General features: G+C 51.6%; 1 protein-coding gene across 2 annotated transcripts in view; it reads right to left on the bottom strand.

The window, feature by feature from the left end:
* Positions 1-18,902, bottom strand: part of BCAR3 (BCAR3 adaptor protein, NSP family member) — a 101,925-nt gene that overhangs the window by 26,557 nt on the left and 56,466 nt on the right. For both annotated transcript variants that reach the window (XM_045847000.1, XM_045847001.1), the window contains one exon: positions 550-678. In XM_045847000.1, the coding sequence (XP_045702956.1) occupies positions 550-678 (129 nt within the window). The remainder of the gene's footprint in view (positions 1-549; positions 679-18,902) is intronic.

The raw sequence follows: 18,902 nt of genomic DNA, 5'->3' as shown, positions 1-18,902 counted from the left end.
AAGCACATTCTAGGCCCTGGGTTCGTGGTCACTGACATGAGTCCCCCTCTTCCCGTCCCTGAACAGGGGTCGGGTAGTGAGGAAGTGCCGGCCCCACCGGGGCACAGGGGCCCCACTGCTCTGGGCCACTGCCTCAGTGATACCCCTCTCCTTATCTGAAACTGAGCTGCTGCCTTAGACAGGAAGCAGGCTCCAAAGGGCATGAGGCTGCAGGCAGCCGGCCAATGACTGAATCATCTGAACCGCAGCCCGGCCTTGTTCCCCTGAGGTACCACCCTGTGGCTGCTGCCTCCTGCCCGCTCCGTGTTTGCAGACCACAGAACACCTGCTTCTTCCTCATCCATTTACCGGGCACGTGGACGTGTACTTTGGTTGCCTGACCTTAGCTGTTTCCAAGGTGTCCTTAGAAGCGGGCCGCTTCATGGTGTTTGTTTTGGGCTAAACTGGGGCTCACTCCTACACGGCCTTGGCGCATGACCCCGCAGGGCCATCGATCTGGGCGTTGTCTGAGGGCAGGTGGGTGTGTGCTGGCAGAGAGGAGGCAGGTACCTGTCGGGGGATGCGGCCGTGGTACCAGGCGTGGCTGCGCAGGTCCTCACTGCTCAGCAGCAGCTCCTCCTCCAGCTCCTTCTTCAGCCTCTCGGGGGTTCGGTCCATGACGTGCCTCTCCTTGGAGAACTGCAACACAGGGCCAACAGTGACCACCCACCCTGCCAGGCCAGCTGGCTGGGCCAGCTGGAGACCATGCCACCTCTCGGTTGGCTGCTTTGCTATCAAACCGGTATGTGCCCAAAGCCCGGTTCAGGTCGGGAAGCCTGGGTAATGATTACAATTGGCTGTGACCTTTCGATTCTCTGGCTGTAAGTGTGCAGCAAAATTTTCACCTCCACATGGGGACTGTGATAGGGGAGTGGGCCAAGCTCTTCCTTTTATCGGTCTACTCAGGTAGCGATTAGAAACATGGGGGGCTGGGCGGGGACGCTGGGGGAGGGGCATGTAGGCACAAGGCGCGCCCGGCCGCAGGGGAGCTTCCTCCTTCTCCCTCAGGACTGTCCTGGGCGCTGAAGCTGGGGGGGCCAGCAGTCCCCAACCGGCCCCTGGCCCTGGGCCTGTCACACAGCGCTGCCCACCACCGTGCGGTCCCCCGGCTGGTAGTGACAGCTCTGAATTCTCTGCCACTGCAAACTCCAGTTCAGGAATGGAGTTGGCCTTTAGAAACTGTTAGCTGTGGCCTTAGAGAGAGTAATTTTATGTTTCTTGAATCTAACAAATAGAAGTCTAAGTCTATATTTTGTCTATCTTTTTAACTTCATTTTTCTAATATTTTATTTTTAAGACAGATTGGAAGTTGAAACTCTAAATCTAAACAGACCCACTGGCCCTTCCCCTCAGACAGGCTGAGACTCCCTGGCCTGGGCCACCGCAAGGCGACCAGGACGGGGGTCTGGGTGGGCGACACTGGCTGCGGTTTAGTTCAGAAACTGCGCCCACTTGCAGCACATGAGCTGCACTGGGACACCTGCTCGGCTCCCAGCAAAGCCGGGCTCAGGGACGGCTGGCTGAAGGTCATGGGAGCAGGAAGAGGCCGTGTCCTTGTGTTTTCCCGAGTTCCCCTGGTCGACCTCAAAAGCCCTTAGGGCACAAAGCCGGCCTCATCACCCTGCTCTGTAACTTCTCAGGGAAAACACCCCAAATCCTTCTCCACCAAAGAAAAGAAAAGAGATGGGATTTCACAGCTGGATTCTCACCCTTGAGCCTTGCTGGGCACATGAGCCCATGACAGCACCAGCCACAGAATGAATGACTCAGGGCCACTTCCAAGGTGCAGCTCTGGCTTAGTAATTGTTTACCTCTCCTGCCTCCTCTTCCCTGATACGGTGCTCTTCACAGTGTGGGCACTTGGGAGGGGCATAGCAGAGGCCGGTGGGATCCGCCTCAGCTGCCCACAGGAGGGAGCAGTGCTGTCGGCCCCCGTCTGCTCTGATCTTTAATTATGAACGGGTGCTTCTGGAGACGGCCCACTGTAAAGACTTGCGTGTAGAATGCACATCGCCGACCAGGCCTCTCTTACTGCCAGTCTACTGCCTACCTTGCTCCCACTGGATTTTAAGTTTCCCTAGAGCAGAAACCCACGTGCCTTCCTCCCAGCTGCCCTGGAGCAATGCCTGCATAACCGGGCGCTCCGTGTCCACTGAAAGAATGAGTACCCCACATGAGGAACCTCGATGACATTCCTTAGTTATGAAGATTCTCCTCTTTTCTCTCCAACTATTTGAAGCTCTGCTTTAGCTGGGCATATGATCACACAACTGAAGCACGACATTGTTAGCTATGTGGCTGAGTTCTGGCCAAGGAAGGGGAAATTGCGGTGCTGGTGGGACTTCTCAGCTGAGAAGTGATGGCTGAGCTGCAACACCGTCCTGAACCACAGGGAGCAAGCCACGCCCCAGAGGAATAGGAGGCGTGGAGTAGCCCGGGGCGCTCCTGGCTGTGGGGTCCACATCCTAACCCTGGGTTGCCTGCCTCCAGGTCTTCCATGTGATCGCCTGCCTTGTTTAAGCCCGTTATTTTGGGTGTTCCTGTCACTGGCAGCTGAGCTAAATGCCAAGGCCACTGTGACCCTGGCCCCCCTTTAGCCACCCTGACAGCCTGCATGCCCAGCCTGAACCCCCCGGGCTGCGTCCTGGGCCCGCCTCTCCTCAGTCAGAGCCCTGAAAAATGTGGACATGGGTGGCCCCCTCCTCTGTGTGACCCGCCAGAGAGAGGGTGTGATCCCAAGTTTCTCTCCGGATTCTCCTTCCTCCCCTACGCCCGACACCCAGACCACTTCCTACCATTCCACCTGCTCTTTCTTTCTCAGCGTCTCTCACAAGCAGCAAGGTAATTTTAGCATTTTGTGTACGACAATCTTTCAGTACAGGTTCTGAGATAATACTGTTTTACACTTGCTACCAAAATATAAAATCAGCTATCTTATTACTTCTGTCCCAACTCCTTAGAGGAAAACCCACAATTATTGTTCTCTCCCTGTGGACTCTGCACATGGGGCACTATAGGGAGGTACCCAGAGGGGAGAGAAATGAAAATTACTAAAACTGACCCTCCCCAATAATTCGGGGGGGGGAAGACCAGACTTAAAAAAAATATACCCTTAAGTTCTTGCATAAATTGTGAAAACTTAGGAGGTTACACAATTGTTAAACTTGTATTTGAAAGGGGCAGGAGGGGAAGACGCAGGGAGATGAAAAGGAAGGAGGTAGAGGAGGGCGTGGGAAGGAGGGAGGGAGGGAGGGAGACAGAGGAGAGCAGGCGAGCAACAGCAAAGAGCTCTGCTTGTCTAGCAGAGCCGGTGAGCGAGCGCTGGCTCCACCACATCAGAGCTAATGGGAGCTTCCACCTCTTGGGTGATGGGGGTGCTGTCGAACAGGCGATGGCAGCAACTCAAAAGTCACCCGCACGTGGTCTCTCTCGTCATTAAACGGGTTATTTTGGGGATGGATGTGAACTAGAACGTTCATTTACTATTGTAATCACATATATTAATGGAACTTTTGTTACTTTTCCCAAGTGCCTATGTTTTATGAGACCTTGACCTTACCACTGTGACTTTGCTGCTATAGATAGCTCCTTTGACAGGATGCCAGCTGCAGGGTTAGTGAGGGGTACCCACACACAGTAGAAGAAAAGTTAATAAAATACACCCATTTGTATCTTCGAGAGCACTGTGATTGACATTGGTGCTCCCTGGGGACCAGGAATGAGCCCCTGCTGCCTGGGATGGGTCACACGTGTCTGCGACATTTGGCAGAATTCTGTTGGCTTTCCCCAAACAACTGAACTTTTGCTAACAGTGCCCCTGCTCCTCTACTCACCTGCTGCCCCTCTGGGAGGAGTCTGAGTTTTTCCCTGAGATGCAGCCATGTCAGTCATGGCCTAGAAGGCTTTGAGGTCTTTGGACTACAAAGTAAATTCTAGCAATTTAAAGTAACACAAGGGTACCTCTGCCCTTGGCAATGGTTCCGCTCATCTGTGCCCTCTGAACTTGGACACTGCTCATGCCGAAGAGTCCTCCCGCCCTCCCTCAGACCACACGCTGAGGGAAGGACAGAAGAGAGAAGTTTCCACCTATATAACATTCACAAGCATTGTTATTCCACACACAGGTCAGAGTTAAGCAGGAGAGGCAACAGAGTAAGGGGTAGGTCCCAGCACTCCAACAGCTTCCAATCTTGGGAAAATAAAGAGGACACAAGCATATCCTAGCTCGTATTTTCCCACTCTTTCACCCTGGTTTCTGTAGGTATCTTTGGGATTCAATGTGCCTCAGAGACTGGCTGGATCCAAATCATTCTCGATTCCTTTGTAGGCACAGGGCGTCGGCACGGGACAGTGGGCATCTGGGACGGAGGGCATGGTGACACCCAGGGCAAGTTTAATACAGCTGTGCTCCCTCCAAGAGTTTACACCAAACAGACATGCCCTTTGGATTTTGTTCTTCAACTACCAGGCCGAGAGAGACAAGCAAGAAAACTCACGAAGAATCAGTCTTTCACACACATGCCACAGAAGCTACTAATGACCACATGTAGTAACACAACTTGTCTTCAGTCGTGAATTCCCTATTTGCCCGTAAATTTGAACGTCACTCCTGAAGGCAAGTCTGATTCCTTGTTTCAGAGTTTCCTATCCTGAGGGGAGAGGGTGGCGGAGAGGGGAGGCGGGAGGCAGGGGCTCTACCCCACACAGCCCTAGAGGCATGACCTCCGGACGCAGGGAAGTTGCTGGGCTTTGGCTCAAGAACATTCTGCCCACAGGTCTCGCCAGGTTCATTTGGGAACCAAATCCACCCACGGCCACCATGAGAGAAAGATGCAGCACAGCCCATATCTGCTGCCCCGTGGCTGGCCCTGAATTCGATCCACCAGACACTTGGGAGTGGTTCTTTTGGGGTAGGGTGTCAGAAAAGGTGCTAGGTATATAAATTAAGCAATAAGCATGCCTTGAGCAGGAAAGAAGAGGAGGAAGGAATGCGAGAGGGAGGGAGGGTAACTACTGTATTGTGATTCCCCACTCACATGGCTCCCATTAGCTCTGGGCTGATGAGGAAGGTAAATTGGCAGCTAAGGCAAATGCAGGGGGCGGAGGAGGCCCACGCTCATCACACCGAGTTGAAGGTTAGTTAGGAAATTCATAAGTTGCTATAATTGTTGCTTTCCGTGGCAATCTGAGTCTAGCTACATCTTTCCTACTTTTGCTAGCGTGTTCATAACCCTGACCGCAGCAGATGTAAAGCACAGGGTTTGCGCGGAGGGCTGGCCTATCCCCTCTCCCCACAGGACGCTGAGTGGAGGAGTGACTTCGGACAAATGAGTTTACCTCTCAGCTCCTGGTCTGCAACTCGGGCATAATAATACGTGCTGAGAGGTTAACATGGATGAAATGGATCCACCTTGGTAAAGCACCTAGAACCGACCCTGGCACATAGTCAGCACTGACTGTTAACTGTTTTTATTGACTTGCATCAGACTGCTCCTCGTCCAGTGAGAGCAGCACACACTTCAGGTGGCGGGTGTTGCAGGCCTGACCCACGGCCGTTCTGCAGGGAGGGAAGCAGTTAAGGACAGCGGCCGGCCGGGCGCCCGTGCCAGTGCCCGCTGGCCGCCCTGCAGAGGCTTCTTCCGTCCTCTCAGGAAACCCCACTGCCCGCCTGCCGCAGCACCTCTGGTCCAGCTCCAAGGCCAGGACCGGTCCTAGCTCCCTGAGGTTGGCTGGCTCAAACACTCAAGCTTATCTCTCTGAATCTGGAATGAATGTCTCCGCAGCCCCACAAGGCCCCCAGCAAGTCTGGTCTAGACAGGCCGGAACAGCCGGGGCCCAGGAGCTGGTTGGGAAAGACATTCGGCGGCTCACAGCCAACTCCACAGACGTGCCGGGAACGTCGATGAACACGGAAACCCACATTTCAACAGTTCTCCAAGAAAGAAAAAGCTGTTCCAGCCTGGGAGGAATGGAGCTGGGGTCTCATCTTGCGAGGGCTGCATGACATGAGAGCCTGCATTTCAAATCAGGCAGAACAATGGGACCTGAACTCCTAGGAGGTTAGTGTTCCTGGGGCCTGGACAGGGAGGGTGTGCGTGGAGCCCTCTGTGGGAAAGCCCAGAGGAGGCTGCAGACACTCATTTGCATGTAGGAGACAGTTGAGAGGATTAGAAAAACATGGCATCTGCATTATAATTAATATTGATTTTACTCCATCCCTTCAGTAAGAAAAGCTTCCCAGTTCCCACAGAATTTTAAATCGTGCAAATCGCCAGCAAAGACCCTGTCCCCAGGCCCAGGAGTTGTGGGCGGGCAGAAGGAGAAAGGCTGTGGAGGCGCCAATCCTGACTAAGCAATTTGCCAGCCCTGGGCTGCCAGCAGGAGATGACGGCCCTAGTCCCTGCTCTCACAGAGAGCTGGTCTGGGAAGACCACACACAGAGAAGCGGTGGAACGATTCCTGAGCTCTGGAAACACAGTGACTGGTCCCTGCCCTTCCAGCTCTGTAGCCTGTGCTAGTTACTTCTTTGCTGTTTTGATTTCTCCTGTGCTAGAGGAGAAAATTCTCTGTGGCCCCAGGTGGGGTGGGGAGGAGGAAGGAGAGGATGGGGAATCAGGGTTGGCCCTGGAGGACAAAACTTGAGAAGAGGAAGGGTATTTGGGGCATCTGAGGTCGGAGTAGTTGGGCCTGGTTGGATGGAGGTTCTGAGGAGGGTTGAAGCATGCTGAAATACAACAGTGGGCGTGTGGGATGTGTGTGTATATGTGTGCGCGCGTGCGCGCGCGCACACACACACACACACACACACAATCACCCCTCTGCTCCCCAGGACAGCTCCATGTTTTCTCCCAGCCTGTGGTTCAGACCCCCCCTTCCTGGCCATTGCTGGTTGATCTGGGTGAGGGCGCTGACCCAAGCTGGCTCAGCCAGAGTTCTTTCTGGGGTCTTTCTCAGTGGAATTGAGTAAAGAAGAGACTCTACCCACCCTGCTGACAATGTCATGAGACTTGAACTATGGGTTGCTTTCCCTCACGTTTCTTGCCAGGTGGATCCGAGTGTGCTGAGAGTGAAATCAGTGTGCAAAGAGAAGGAGCAAGACATGAGGTTTCTGGGGGCACGCACACCGCTAAGGCCCAGCTGATTACATCAACCAGTAAACCCCCCTTGTAACTAGGCTGGTTTGCACTGGACTCCTGTCTCCTGTGACCAGAGCAGTCCTCCTCCAGGAAGGAGGGGCTGCACAGAGGGGAGCCTGACGCTGCAGGCTGAGGGCCGGACGCCCACACTCCAGACAGAGGAGTGGAGCTGTCTGCCCAGTTATCAGGGGGATCCCTTCATAAATTATATAAATGTCGGATCACTATGTGGTACACGTGAAACTAACCTAATGTTGTATGTCAACTGCAACTGAAAACCAAAATTTTAAAGAAAAAAAGAAAAGAAAATCTCTGCCCAGAAAGGCAACAGGTATAAAAAAGATGCTTTTGGATGATCCATCTCACTGTGGTGAGTGGGATGGGCGGATGGAGCGGGGCTGCAGACACACGGCCAGCCCAGAGCCTTTTGAGATGTGCTGCTGCTGAAATCTCCATCTTCAGTCCTCGGGCTGGTGTTGAGGTAGGAATATTGACCAGAATCCACCGCAGAGCTCGGATGTCAGTGTGGGTGGCTGGAACTCACCTGCTCTGCAAAGCCTGTTCCTCCCCCTTTCCCCGCCACTGGCACCACTTCTGCCCTCATCACCCAAATGAGAACCCTCAGAATTGGCTTCCGCTGATCAAGAAACTCCTGCCCCTACCTCTTACTAATGCCCATTCTAATCCCTACTCTTCCGTTCTCCCTAAGCTCCTGCAGTAGCCTCCCAACAATGTCCCCACCCCATCTCTGGTGCCACAACCCACCCACCAGCAATGCCACTGACTTAGCATCATGACACTCCGGGCTCAGACACTCATGGGGTGCCCCAGCAAGGGCTGGCAGGAGATCCACAGTCTCTTCCAGCGCCCCACAAAGAAATGAATGGGCTCCTCATACCTAGTTTCCATTTTCCCAGGGCTCAGGCCTGATCTATGGGGGGGCACAAACCCCCAGCCTGCCCTGTTCGCCCAGCTCCCTGAGCATGAGCTCATGTCTCGCAGCCCAGTGAGATGAACCGCTGCCCTTGCCACATGCTGCGTCTCATACAGGGGTTCAGGCCTGCATTCGCTGGGAGGCCCAGATCACAAGAGGTCTGTGGAACCTCAGAAATTACTGGCAGGGGCTTCATTGGTGGGAGACAAGCAAGAGTACTGCCATTAAGCAATGTTGTCCATGAGCTAGCTGCTTTGGGTCATTCAAGTTCTTAGGCCTTTCTTTGGTCCATGGGTTGCTGAGTTGTGGGGAAACCTTGGTTATGTTCTGAAGGGCTCAGAGTTACCTACAAATAAAACCCAAAACCTTTGTAAGGCAGGTAATGCCCTTCTCCATCTGGCCCTGAACTCCCTTCCTAATGCACACTGATGCAGAACCCTGAGGTCGGGGACCTTCCACAGCTCCCGAACATGCTCTTCCTTATGTCTCTCCTCCGTGCCTCCATCCCATGGTCCAGCAGACAGAGTGACACACCTGCCGAAGTACCAACTGTGCAGCCTGGCTGGAGCCCGCCCAGGCTGGGGAATGGGGAGACAACAGAGGGGAGGAGCAGGCAGCCCAAGGCTTTGAAGCCCACAATAAATTAGTTGGATTTTATCTAAGGGGCAGGGAATCCACCAAAAGACTCTACACAGTGGGGCAATGCAGTCTGCTGGGCACAAGCTCTTTGAGCACAGAGGCCACGTCTTTGGCTCCCAGAGTCCAGCCCCGTGCCCAGCACCCAGCAGGTGCCCTGTAAACACTTGTTGACTGGAACCAAGCTTGCCTCCTCACCCTGCATGTGGCAGCTGCCTTGTCGGTGGGTGGGGAGAAAAGGAGAGAGCTGGTGGGTGGTGACCTTGGCTAACTTTCTAGACTTCTCCTGTTTCCTTACGCACCTAGGGGCAGCTGTTCCCACTTCACAGGACTCCTGACCAAATGCACACCCCACACTGGCACGGTACCTGGCACACAGCGGGTGCTCATTTGGAACAGTGTGGGATTTGAACCCCCTTTCAAAGGTGACTCCTAGCCACAAGTACTGCTTCACTAAACTTTTTAAAAAAGATTATAAAACCCATCAGAAGGTTTTTAGTGATATCTGGCTTTTGAGAATTTAGTCTTGATGGAATAAAAAAAAGACTAGAAGTTGGAACAACCAATTTCAGTTTAGGCATGGGTTTGTTTATTCCGTTCATTTCAGTTCAGACTGAATGGTTCTGGGGGTCTTGAGCGTGTCGCTCAAAATGGTTCCATCTGTGTGGGGTAGAAGGTACCTTCCCTGGGCGGCTGGTACTTTGCACGCGTATGCTCAGTGTTAACAAGTACACGTGGCTGCAGCTGGCACCAGCGGACTCACCCCGAGTGCTCAGGTGTGAGTGCGCAAGGAAGCTTCCTGTATCACACAGGCCGACAGGCCCTAGAGTGGAGAGTGGGTGTCCTTCAGGGCCTTGGACACTCGGTTTTTTATTTAATTCTTTCAACACATTTTTTTCAATTACAATGGACATTCCGTATTATTTTACATTAATTTCAGGCATACGGCCTAGTGGTTAGACATTTATATGATTTTTGAAGTGTCCCCCACCCCGATAAATCTAGCTCCCACCTGACCCCATACACAGTTATGATGAGATTATTGGCTGTGGCCCCTGTGCTGTACTTTACATCCCTGCGATTATTTTGTAACTCCAATCTGGACTTTTTAATCCCTTTACCTTTTTCACCCAGCTCCCATGATAAGATTTTTTGTTGAATTTTAAAAATCACTTTCCGGTCATTTAGCCTATGATTGAGGTTGGTGATTAACTTTCCTGAAGTAAAAGAGGAAGGGGGTGTGTTCACGAAGAGTGGAGCAGAGGGGAGGCTGAGAAGAGAGAATGACGAGGGAGCGGGAGGGAGCCCGCCTCTGGGCTGTTCTATCCTAGTTAGGAGTGCGGGCTCAAGATGCAGAACGCAAAGGCTCTCAGCAAAGCTGCTTTCTTCTGCCCTGGGCTGGCTTACCAGCTGAGGGAGGAGAGGTCAGTGACAGTCCAGGCCTCTCATCGAGTTGTACCAAACAACTGCGCAGGCCACGTTTTTCTGGAAATCTCATCCAGAATTTGTGATCGCAAACAAGGTTATAAGCCTGCCTGGCACTCTGCAGCATCACGTGTCACTGCTCTGATTTCAGGGATAAGCTCCAGTCTGCCATGAGTGGGTGGGGCCCCTCGGGGTTGTGGGGGTTGTGCCGTGAACCACGACCAGGTGGCCCGAGGTTGGGCGAGGCAAGAATCTGGGCAGACAGACCCTCTCAACCCACAGAACCCTGGCCAGACTTGTGGAGACACAAACCCTGGTCTTTGCAGATCCTAATAAATGTAAACATACGAAGAGACTGAACTTCCCCTCTGAGAAAAGCACACTTCCCATAACCATTCTGAAGCCTTGCTGGTTGCCATATCTAGGGTTGTCTTGCAAGTAAATCCATCTTAAAATGAGACTCTTTGGAGATTTCAGAAACTCAGCCCCTTTGAAGCCTTGCCTTGTGATGAATCTCAAGCAGTGGAGCAGTTCATAAAAAAATTCCAAAATATACTGAGGGCTTTGAAAGATCCAATCAGTATGTTTTACCACTGGAAACACGCATAAGTTGATCGTGAACCCCCAGAATGAGTAAATCAACGACTTCTGCCATTCTAACACTGCCCACAGGCCGAACAATAACGATCCCGGGCTCTACAAGCTTCAGTGCAGCAACTCTTAGTGCAGCACCTCGAGGGCTCTTGTCTGAGGCAGGACGACAGGGAAGGGGCTGGTGTCTGGGGGCCTGAGATGAAACTGTATATTGGGGTCTGCGTCGCCTTTTATTGACACTCTCTGGCTTTATGCTTATCTAGAAATATATTGTTATAATCCAAAGGTAAACAAAGAAAGGCTTGAATTTACTAATCCAACTTCCCCACTGGGGTGCTAGGCTACACAAATACAGTTTCTCATGCTAGTAACTGTGATTAAAGCCAAAGCCTTCACTAAATAAACAATTACCTTTGTAAACAGAAGTCCCAAGAGAAAATAAAAACAACCTCAATTTTCTCCCTCCTGTTTGATAGGCAGAAAAGCAAATGGTGGCCCCCATAATTGGGCACTTCTGCCTGGCCCTGCCCAGTGGTAGCCACAAGGTGGCCCGGCCACCGCATCCACACTTAATGACACACCGTGTCCACACTTAAGGAGGCGCCCTTCATGCACAGCCTTCGAACATTTGTTTATTGATTATAATGGTTACCCGGCAGATGGCAATAGCGTGTCTTAAGGAGAGGGTGCCCCATTCGAATTCACACAAAGATGCTCTGTGCTGGCAGGGCAGGACCCGAGGGTGTCTGTGGGACTCTTTGCCTTTTGGCTGCTGGGCTCTGGACAAATGGGGGCCTCAGGTCTCACTTGGGTCCCTTGCCTCAAGCCTGCTCCTTTGAGTCTTTACATTCGAGCTCTGTGAAGCAGGCTTTGTAGGCGGCTTCCTACTTCACAAATACCTCACCCTGTTGGCCAAAGTTCTGCAGAACTAACCAGGAGGTCAACTTGAATCAAGAGCTTGCCAGTCCCGGGAACAGGGTGCCTCTGATGAAACTCAAGGACTTGCCGAGAGCCCGCCAAGCCACTCGGCCTCCCCGGCTAGGTCTGAGGGGAGGTGCCGACATGGGTGAGAAAGTCTCCATGGCCCAGCCTTGGAGACTTTCTCCAAGGGGGGAGAGGCTGTCTCCTCCTCACAGGGGGACAGCCTCTGTGAGGAGACAAGACAGCTGAAGAGAACGTAGAGCACGGGTCACAAGCAGTTCCACTGAAGTTCAGAGTGTCTTCCTTATCCTATCTAGGGCAGCGAGGGGTTCTGGCCCCTGCAGAGAAAGGAATCAGTAGCAGAGAGATTTCATAAAATCTCAGTGAGCTTTAGCTTTCTGAAACACTTTGATTGATTTGATGTTACTGTTTTAGTGCCTTGATGATATAGATTTCTTTTTCCAAATCCTAGAAAGAATCTCGTCTTCAGCAAAGACCTGCAGATGGGTTTCGATGCCATTTTCCACATAATGATTAAAGCCGTGTAATTCATCACACTTTACACCAGATTCTCACTCCAGTGCCATTAAAAACTGATTTGCAATTTGCTGTTAAATTAAGACACTTCATTTTCTTACTACATGTGATTTTTCTTTTCATAGACAGGCAACGACACGGGCCATCAGACCCTGGCGCAGACAGGAAAATGCCATAAAAACCCCTAGGGAGCCCAAATCCAAGGAATTTCACTTATTCATTACCAACCCTTATCAAAGACGTATCTAAAGAGGCTCAGAATCCATAAATAGAAAATATGAAGAGGGTATTTATGGAACACTTCCTTATCAAGGTTCTGAGAAATTCCCATTAAAATTCAGCTTCCTGTGTGTGTAACTGAGACAGGCTGATTTAACTGCGATCTGCGCAGACCGGAGCCTGAGAGCAGCGCAGGCGCTGAGGGGCAGCAGGACTGAGTCCCCGCGCTAACCTAATTACGTCGGAATCACTCCTCCAGCCCTGGGCTCCCTTTGATGTTACATTCCCGTTGCCTTTTATCCCCAGCCGTTCTCTGGGCAAGGTCTCCTCCACACCTCCTCATCCTGTAGGATCACAAAGCTATTGCTTTTGAAGCTCAGTTTTACTTTGATGGGACACCAAGGGATTGAAAATTATTTTTCACTGAAGAAGACTGACTTTGGTCTGAAAACTGCTGGAAAAATTCTGACTTTGACAGAATGCAGTACACCCTACACCACAACGGCTTCTTTCCTGCACAGCACTTCCTAAGTGGGGGAACCTGCTCCGTGCACTCACTACACCCTAAGACTCCCCTGCCCCCCACAACCTGGCCCCGGTGGGTTTGCCCATTGTAAGATACCCTCTTGGCAAGGGTTTATTTGCGCCTGGGTCACTCAGTGCTCAGCTCCAAAGGGGTCTCAGCTTCCACTGGTAACAGATAAACTGAAACACGGTGATATTTTTAACAGGCCATTTGTTAACACCTTGCTACAAGCTGTGGTGGGTCCCTCCCCACTTGGTCAGATTTAGAGGGTGACTTCCTGGAGCAGCCCGCAGAGGAGCAGACATCCAAATCACCCCCACGAGGCAGCCCGGTGCCCTGACTCTTCCCAGCGAGACAGCAAATATGCCAACTTAAGATGCAGGAAGGTCGATGGTTGCATGGAAAGGTCAATTGGGCCACCAGTGAAAGGGGCTTCAGGGAAAAGCTAAGTGCATGTTCAACCTATGAAAACCCCTTCTAAGCTCTTTGCTCCCTTTAACCATGTCCTCAAGTGACTTCCAATAACACCCCTCTCTCTCATAGGGCTGGCTCACAGGCTAAATGAGACAATGCAAGTGAAATATTAATCAGTGGGTCTGGCGGTGAGATTCCATTCAGTAATAGTAGTGCTCTGTTGATGTCTACGGGGAGTGAAAACACAGGGGCTGCCCTGGCTAAGGCAGACTTCACAATGGGGGTGCAAAGACCAGCTGACCCAAGTGCAGTATGCAAGGAGATCCAATCCAGAAGCATTTACCTTGGTAATTTTACCTTGGTAATTCAACATCCTGATTCGAAGTATGAGCGATTTGATACGTGGCTATTCACCAAAATAGATGCCCTATTTGCTCTTCAATAAGAATATTGGAAAATCAAAATCAACTTAATTCATCCTTTTTCTAATTCACCTCGAATGCATGAGGTACTACTGAATAAACAAAATGCATGTGGTTGGAAGACGGTAGGAGATGTAATTGGGAGGGAAAAAAGGAAATATGCAGAACACACAGAGGAAAATCCAAAGATTCCGAAAGCTTTCCAGCACGGGATGTGGAGTAAACGACTTTCCAAATTCTTTCTTGCCGAAATAGTGCCGTGACTAACAACAGTCTCAGAAGTCCGCTTCGGGACAAAATGCATCATATGTCAGGGCTCAGTACACAGTAGGTTCTCAGTAAAAAAATGACTCATCACAAGATGGGTTTTGGCCAAGCATCAATTCCACAGCTTCCAATACACAACTCACACGTCACCTTCTCTCAGAGGAGTTCAGCGCCTTAGTACCTACACACCTCGTTTAACAAGCTCTTGTGAAACCACAAACACTGTGCTAGACGTCATGGGCAGAAACACGGCACCAGACTGGACTGAGAGAGACAGATACCCAACACAGCACGACTCACATCTCGTGGGTCTGTGCGCTGCCCCTGAAGGTAAACAGCCAGCAGGAATACCTACGTCTCACAAGAGAAACCATGACCAAGGCCCCGAACTTCCATGCTTTGCTCAGACCTATTGAGCAAGGGATTGACCGACATCAGAATCCAAGACTCCCAAAGCATATAAAGAACTAGAAATGGTTAGTCTATACAGAAAAGACTTAAGGGGAACATGAGGACGGTGTTGAAATAGTTGAAGCCTTGGTCTGTTCTTGTCCCAAGATGACAGGCCAAACATTCTTGGTTCAACTCCCTAGAGAAACGAGCCCAGAATCCCTCTTGTCTTATTTTAAGGTGCCTACTCATACCAACTAATTTGACATGCTCAAAATAAACATGCCCACAATAGGAGAAAAATATGCATCTGAAGGACTGTTATGTCCATTTAATTGAAGAATAAGGTGGATATTGCAGGTGCGTAGATTTTTACTGAATACAAGGAGGGACCTTCTAGCAATTAGAGTTGTTCAAATGCGGGAATGTCTAGCCATAAGGGCACAGCAGCCTCTCCATCTCTAGAAATGTCCAACAGAAAGTAATGAAATGGCTTCCTAAGAAGGTTTAAGATAGGACAATCAGTTATGAAGCTCCTAAAGAATTCCAAGCAAGAGAAGGTGGGGCCTGAATTAGCGCAACATTGGTGGCAGCGACAGGGAGGAGGAGGCCGATGGGAGAAATGTATAGGGGTAAAATCATGCAGACTTAGTAACGGATTAGATGTGGATGATGAACAGGCTGAAGAAGGGGCATGGGGGCTCCTAGGAGACGAAGCCACTGCCTCCCAACACAGAAGCATGAGAGGGAAGCAGGCTTGAGGAAGAAGAGGCAGAGCCTGAGGTTCTTGTGGGCCATCTGGGTGGAGCAGCTCACCAGGCTGTGGGGTCCAGCCACCACGGAGGAGAGGCGGACGGGAGACATAGCAGGAGAATCCTCAGTACAGAGGGGATAGCTATCTCAACAGTCACCTAAGAGATGGGCATAGAGGGTGGGTATATGAGAACAGAGCTAGCGGATGCTACTTTTTAAGTAGTCTCAAAAGAGAAACTAAAAACCAACCAACCAAACAAACAAAAAACCAGGTATCTTAGTCCATTAGAGCTGCTATAACAAAAATAGCATAGATTGAGTGGCTTAAATGACAAGCACTTATTTCTCACAGCTCTGGAGGCCGGGACATTGAAGATCAATGCACCGGTCGATTTACTATGAGGTGAGGGCCTGCCTCCAGGTTCACAGACAGGCCTCTTCTCGTCGGGTCCTTGCACAGCAGAAGGGGCCACAGAGCGCTCTGCAGTCTTCCATTAGGGCATTAATCGCATTCCTGTGGGCTCCCGGATCGTGACCTAACACCTCCCAGAGACCCCACCTCCGAATTGGGTTCCCTAATCCTTGGGGTTGGGATGTGAACACATGACTTCAGGGGAAACACAGACGTTCGGTCCATAACAACAGGGCAGGGCTGGTCAGCAAGGATTTGAGGGGACAAGCAGAATGTGGTGTCCTAGGGGCTGAGAGAGCAGACTTTCAGGATGGACTGGCCAACAGTGTCAAGTGCAACACCAAGTTCCAATAAAATTGGGACTGGACAGCATCCACTGGACTCGGCAAGGTTGCTGGGGAGGTAAGAGTGGCTGAGTGGCCAATGGGAAATTAGTAAACAGAGGCTGTGTTAACCAGCTCTGAGTGGAGAGAACAGGGACCAGGAAGGAAGACATGGGATGAGGATTATTTTTAGAAAAGGGAAGACCAGAGCATGTTTATAAGCTAAGAGGAAAGTGTTGGTGGAGAAGAACAGACTGAAGATTTCTGGGGGGTCTTTGAGAAGACAGCAGTGATGTGCGCAGGGCAGGACCAGTCTTGGCAAGGGAGAGGGCACTTCAACCCTAGAGGCTGGAGGGAGGAAGCAGGGGCCATGGATATGGATATAGCCGCAGCTTGCAGGGGCGGGGGTGGGGACAGAAAAATATCCCACCTGATGGTCTTAACTGGTGCTGTGACGTAAGAGTGTTAAGGGAGACAGGGCTTAAAGAGGAGGAGGAGGAGGGAGGGAAATAGGAGTGAGCTGAGCCAGGACAAACAGAGGTGACGGGAAGCTTTGAGGACTTGGGCATGCATTAGGGAGATGCTGTTTATGCTCCTCAAACTCATCCTACACACAAAGGGACCAGCCCCAAATCCTTACCCCACATCCCACCCAAACTGCTCTCTGACCAGCACACAGCCCTGCGAGGTCTGTCCCCCACCCCTCTTTGGTCTCATCTCCTCCACTCCCCAGCTTCAGTCAATGTCCTTTCCCTCTCCCTCGTGCCTCTTCCACCTGCTGTTCTTTTAGCTGCTGTTCAGTGCTGCCTCCTCCAGGACACTCCCTGGCCCAGGGCTGGGTGAAATAACTCTGCCAGGGCTCTCACAATATGCTGTGTCTTCTTCCTGCCTTCGCACCTATCATGTACCTCAGAGAGGGCTGCCTGCATGTCCACCTCCTCCACTAAACACGGAATCGCTCCTCTGGGATGGGAATTTTCACTGATTTCCCAGCAGTCAGGAGGCCTTCGATACAAAGGCTGGGCGAGGAGGTGGCAGTGGGGACTGGGCAGGTGAATTCCGAGTGGGAGGCTGGCTCAGTGGTCCCTCCAATCCCATCTTACTAAGAATCTAGGATTCTCGCTCGTTAGTCCTTTGTGCATAACTGCTTTTGTAGAAGTACACACGTGTTAGAGCAGACACGGGGGGAGTCGGTCTCCATGCACACTGAAAGATTGATCATAGTGCCTTCATAAGCCAGAAAAATAAGCTGAGACATTCCCATGGTCAGAGCCAGATTCCACAGTAGCTCCCGTGACTGTGGACGCACCGGAAATCCAGATGGGGACGGAGATGCTGCCGTAGCATCCAGCCCCACGAGGCCCATCTCTCTCCTCCCCTCCCCAGCCAGGCCAGCCCAAGTCTCCTCTGCTGTCCAGGGGACATCCAAAGTACACATCAGCTAAAAGCTGTCTTTGGCATCTTTGAACACAGAGACGACAGAGGTCCTCCCCGTACTCCTGACCTCTGTGGCTTGAGCGCCCCGACTCTCCAGCACCCTCCCCAGCGTTCAGCACAGGCCCACCTCTCCGCAGCCCTGGGGGTGCTGAGCCCGCTGACAGAATTTTTCCAGGATCCCAGGCTCTTCTCTGCTTCCCACCCACCTCTCCAACAAAAACAAGGCCTCGGCCAGGATCCAAGCTCCAGGGTCTGTGGGGAGAGGGCGCTGGGATACAGCCCTGTCCTTCCCCTGATGCTGAAACCAGATGCCCAAAGCTCCCAGATACTAATGGAATGCATATAGGTCTCTTAAAAAAAAAACTGCTGGGCTTTTGTTTGGAGGGCAGGAGAGATAAATGAGCAACTAGCAGCCACCAGAAGGAGGGACTAAGTCACTGGGAAAGACATGGCCCCCGTAGCTTTTTCTACCTTGCACAGCTGATGCTGATGGGGACCAGCCCCACTGACAAAGGCAACTGAGGCCATTTTCAACCCTGAGGTGTGTCACCAGTACCCAGGCTGTCACCACAGCAGACACACCAAAGGACCAGGCACAGAGAAGGCAAGTGGGCCCTTTGCTCCACCATGTTCCCTCCGACTGGCAGTTTCTAACAAAATCAAGCTCCAGGGGCCCAGCCCTCTAGGGATGTGCAGATGGGTCGCCTGTGTATTCAGTGAGGCTCCAAATATATTTTTTTTCAGAGGCAAGGGAATTAATTTCTAGTTAAATAAATGCAGTGATAGCAACAGCACCGTTTAAACTCTTCCCACATACAGCACTTTGTGGCTGCAAAGTGCAGTCAAATCTACTGTATGGGAAGAAGGTAGATGCTTCAAATCCACAGTCTTCTGACCATGACTTCTCATCGACAAGACCATTGCCAATGGTTAGTGGAGACTTGCTGGCCCACTTGTGCACCGACTCCATAGTCTAACCTCTGTTATGCTCCTTCGGCAAAGGGGCTCTCCCACACCTGCAAGGTAATTGGTGTCTCTGAGGTTCCCCTGAAGTTTCCTGACACAGCCACACTGCCCTTCCGCAGGGGGAGATGCTGATAAGGCGGCAGATTTCACTCCTTTCCCCCTGTCCATGCACAAGAAAGATCAGAGACACGAGAGACCAGAGAAGTGGAGTCTGTCCCTACTCCAGCTCCGGAAATGTCACCTATGAGCTCCTCCCCAGACCCCTTCTGTAGTTCACGAGGAAGCTGCCTGGGGGCGCTGCCACCGCCTGCGGGATGGTCGCCAGCCTGCTGAACCCAGAACCCTGCAGCTTCCCTGAGTCTTGCCTGAAAACCAAGACGCACACTGCTCTTTCCCAACCGAACTGCAAACTAAAGTATTAACATCTCGTCTCGTTTCCGGTTTCTACGGTCTTAATATGGTGTCCTGGACAGGACACTGGGCTTGAGGCCAGAAAACCTGAATGCTGCTCCTGGTTCTCCACTAAGTGGTTCTGGCCAGGTACTGGGTTG

This window comes from Phyllostomus hastatus, unplaced genomic scaffold, assembly GCF_019186645.2.
Source record: "Phyllostomus hastatus isolate PE091 unplaced genomic scaffold, TTU_PhHast_1.1 phas_contig_524, whole genome shotgun sequence".
In the NCBI taxonomy this organism is placed as follows: domain Eukaryota; kingdom Metazoa; phylum Chordata; class Mammalia; order Chiroptera; family Phyllostomidae; genus Phyllostomus; species Phyllostomus hastatus.
The sequence above is the reverse complement of the archived record's forward strand: the minus strand, read 5'-3'. Positions and strand labels throughout refer to the sequence as shown.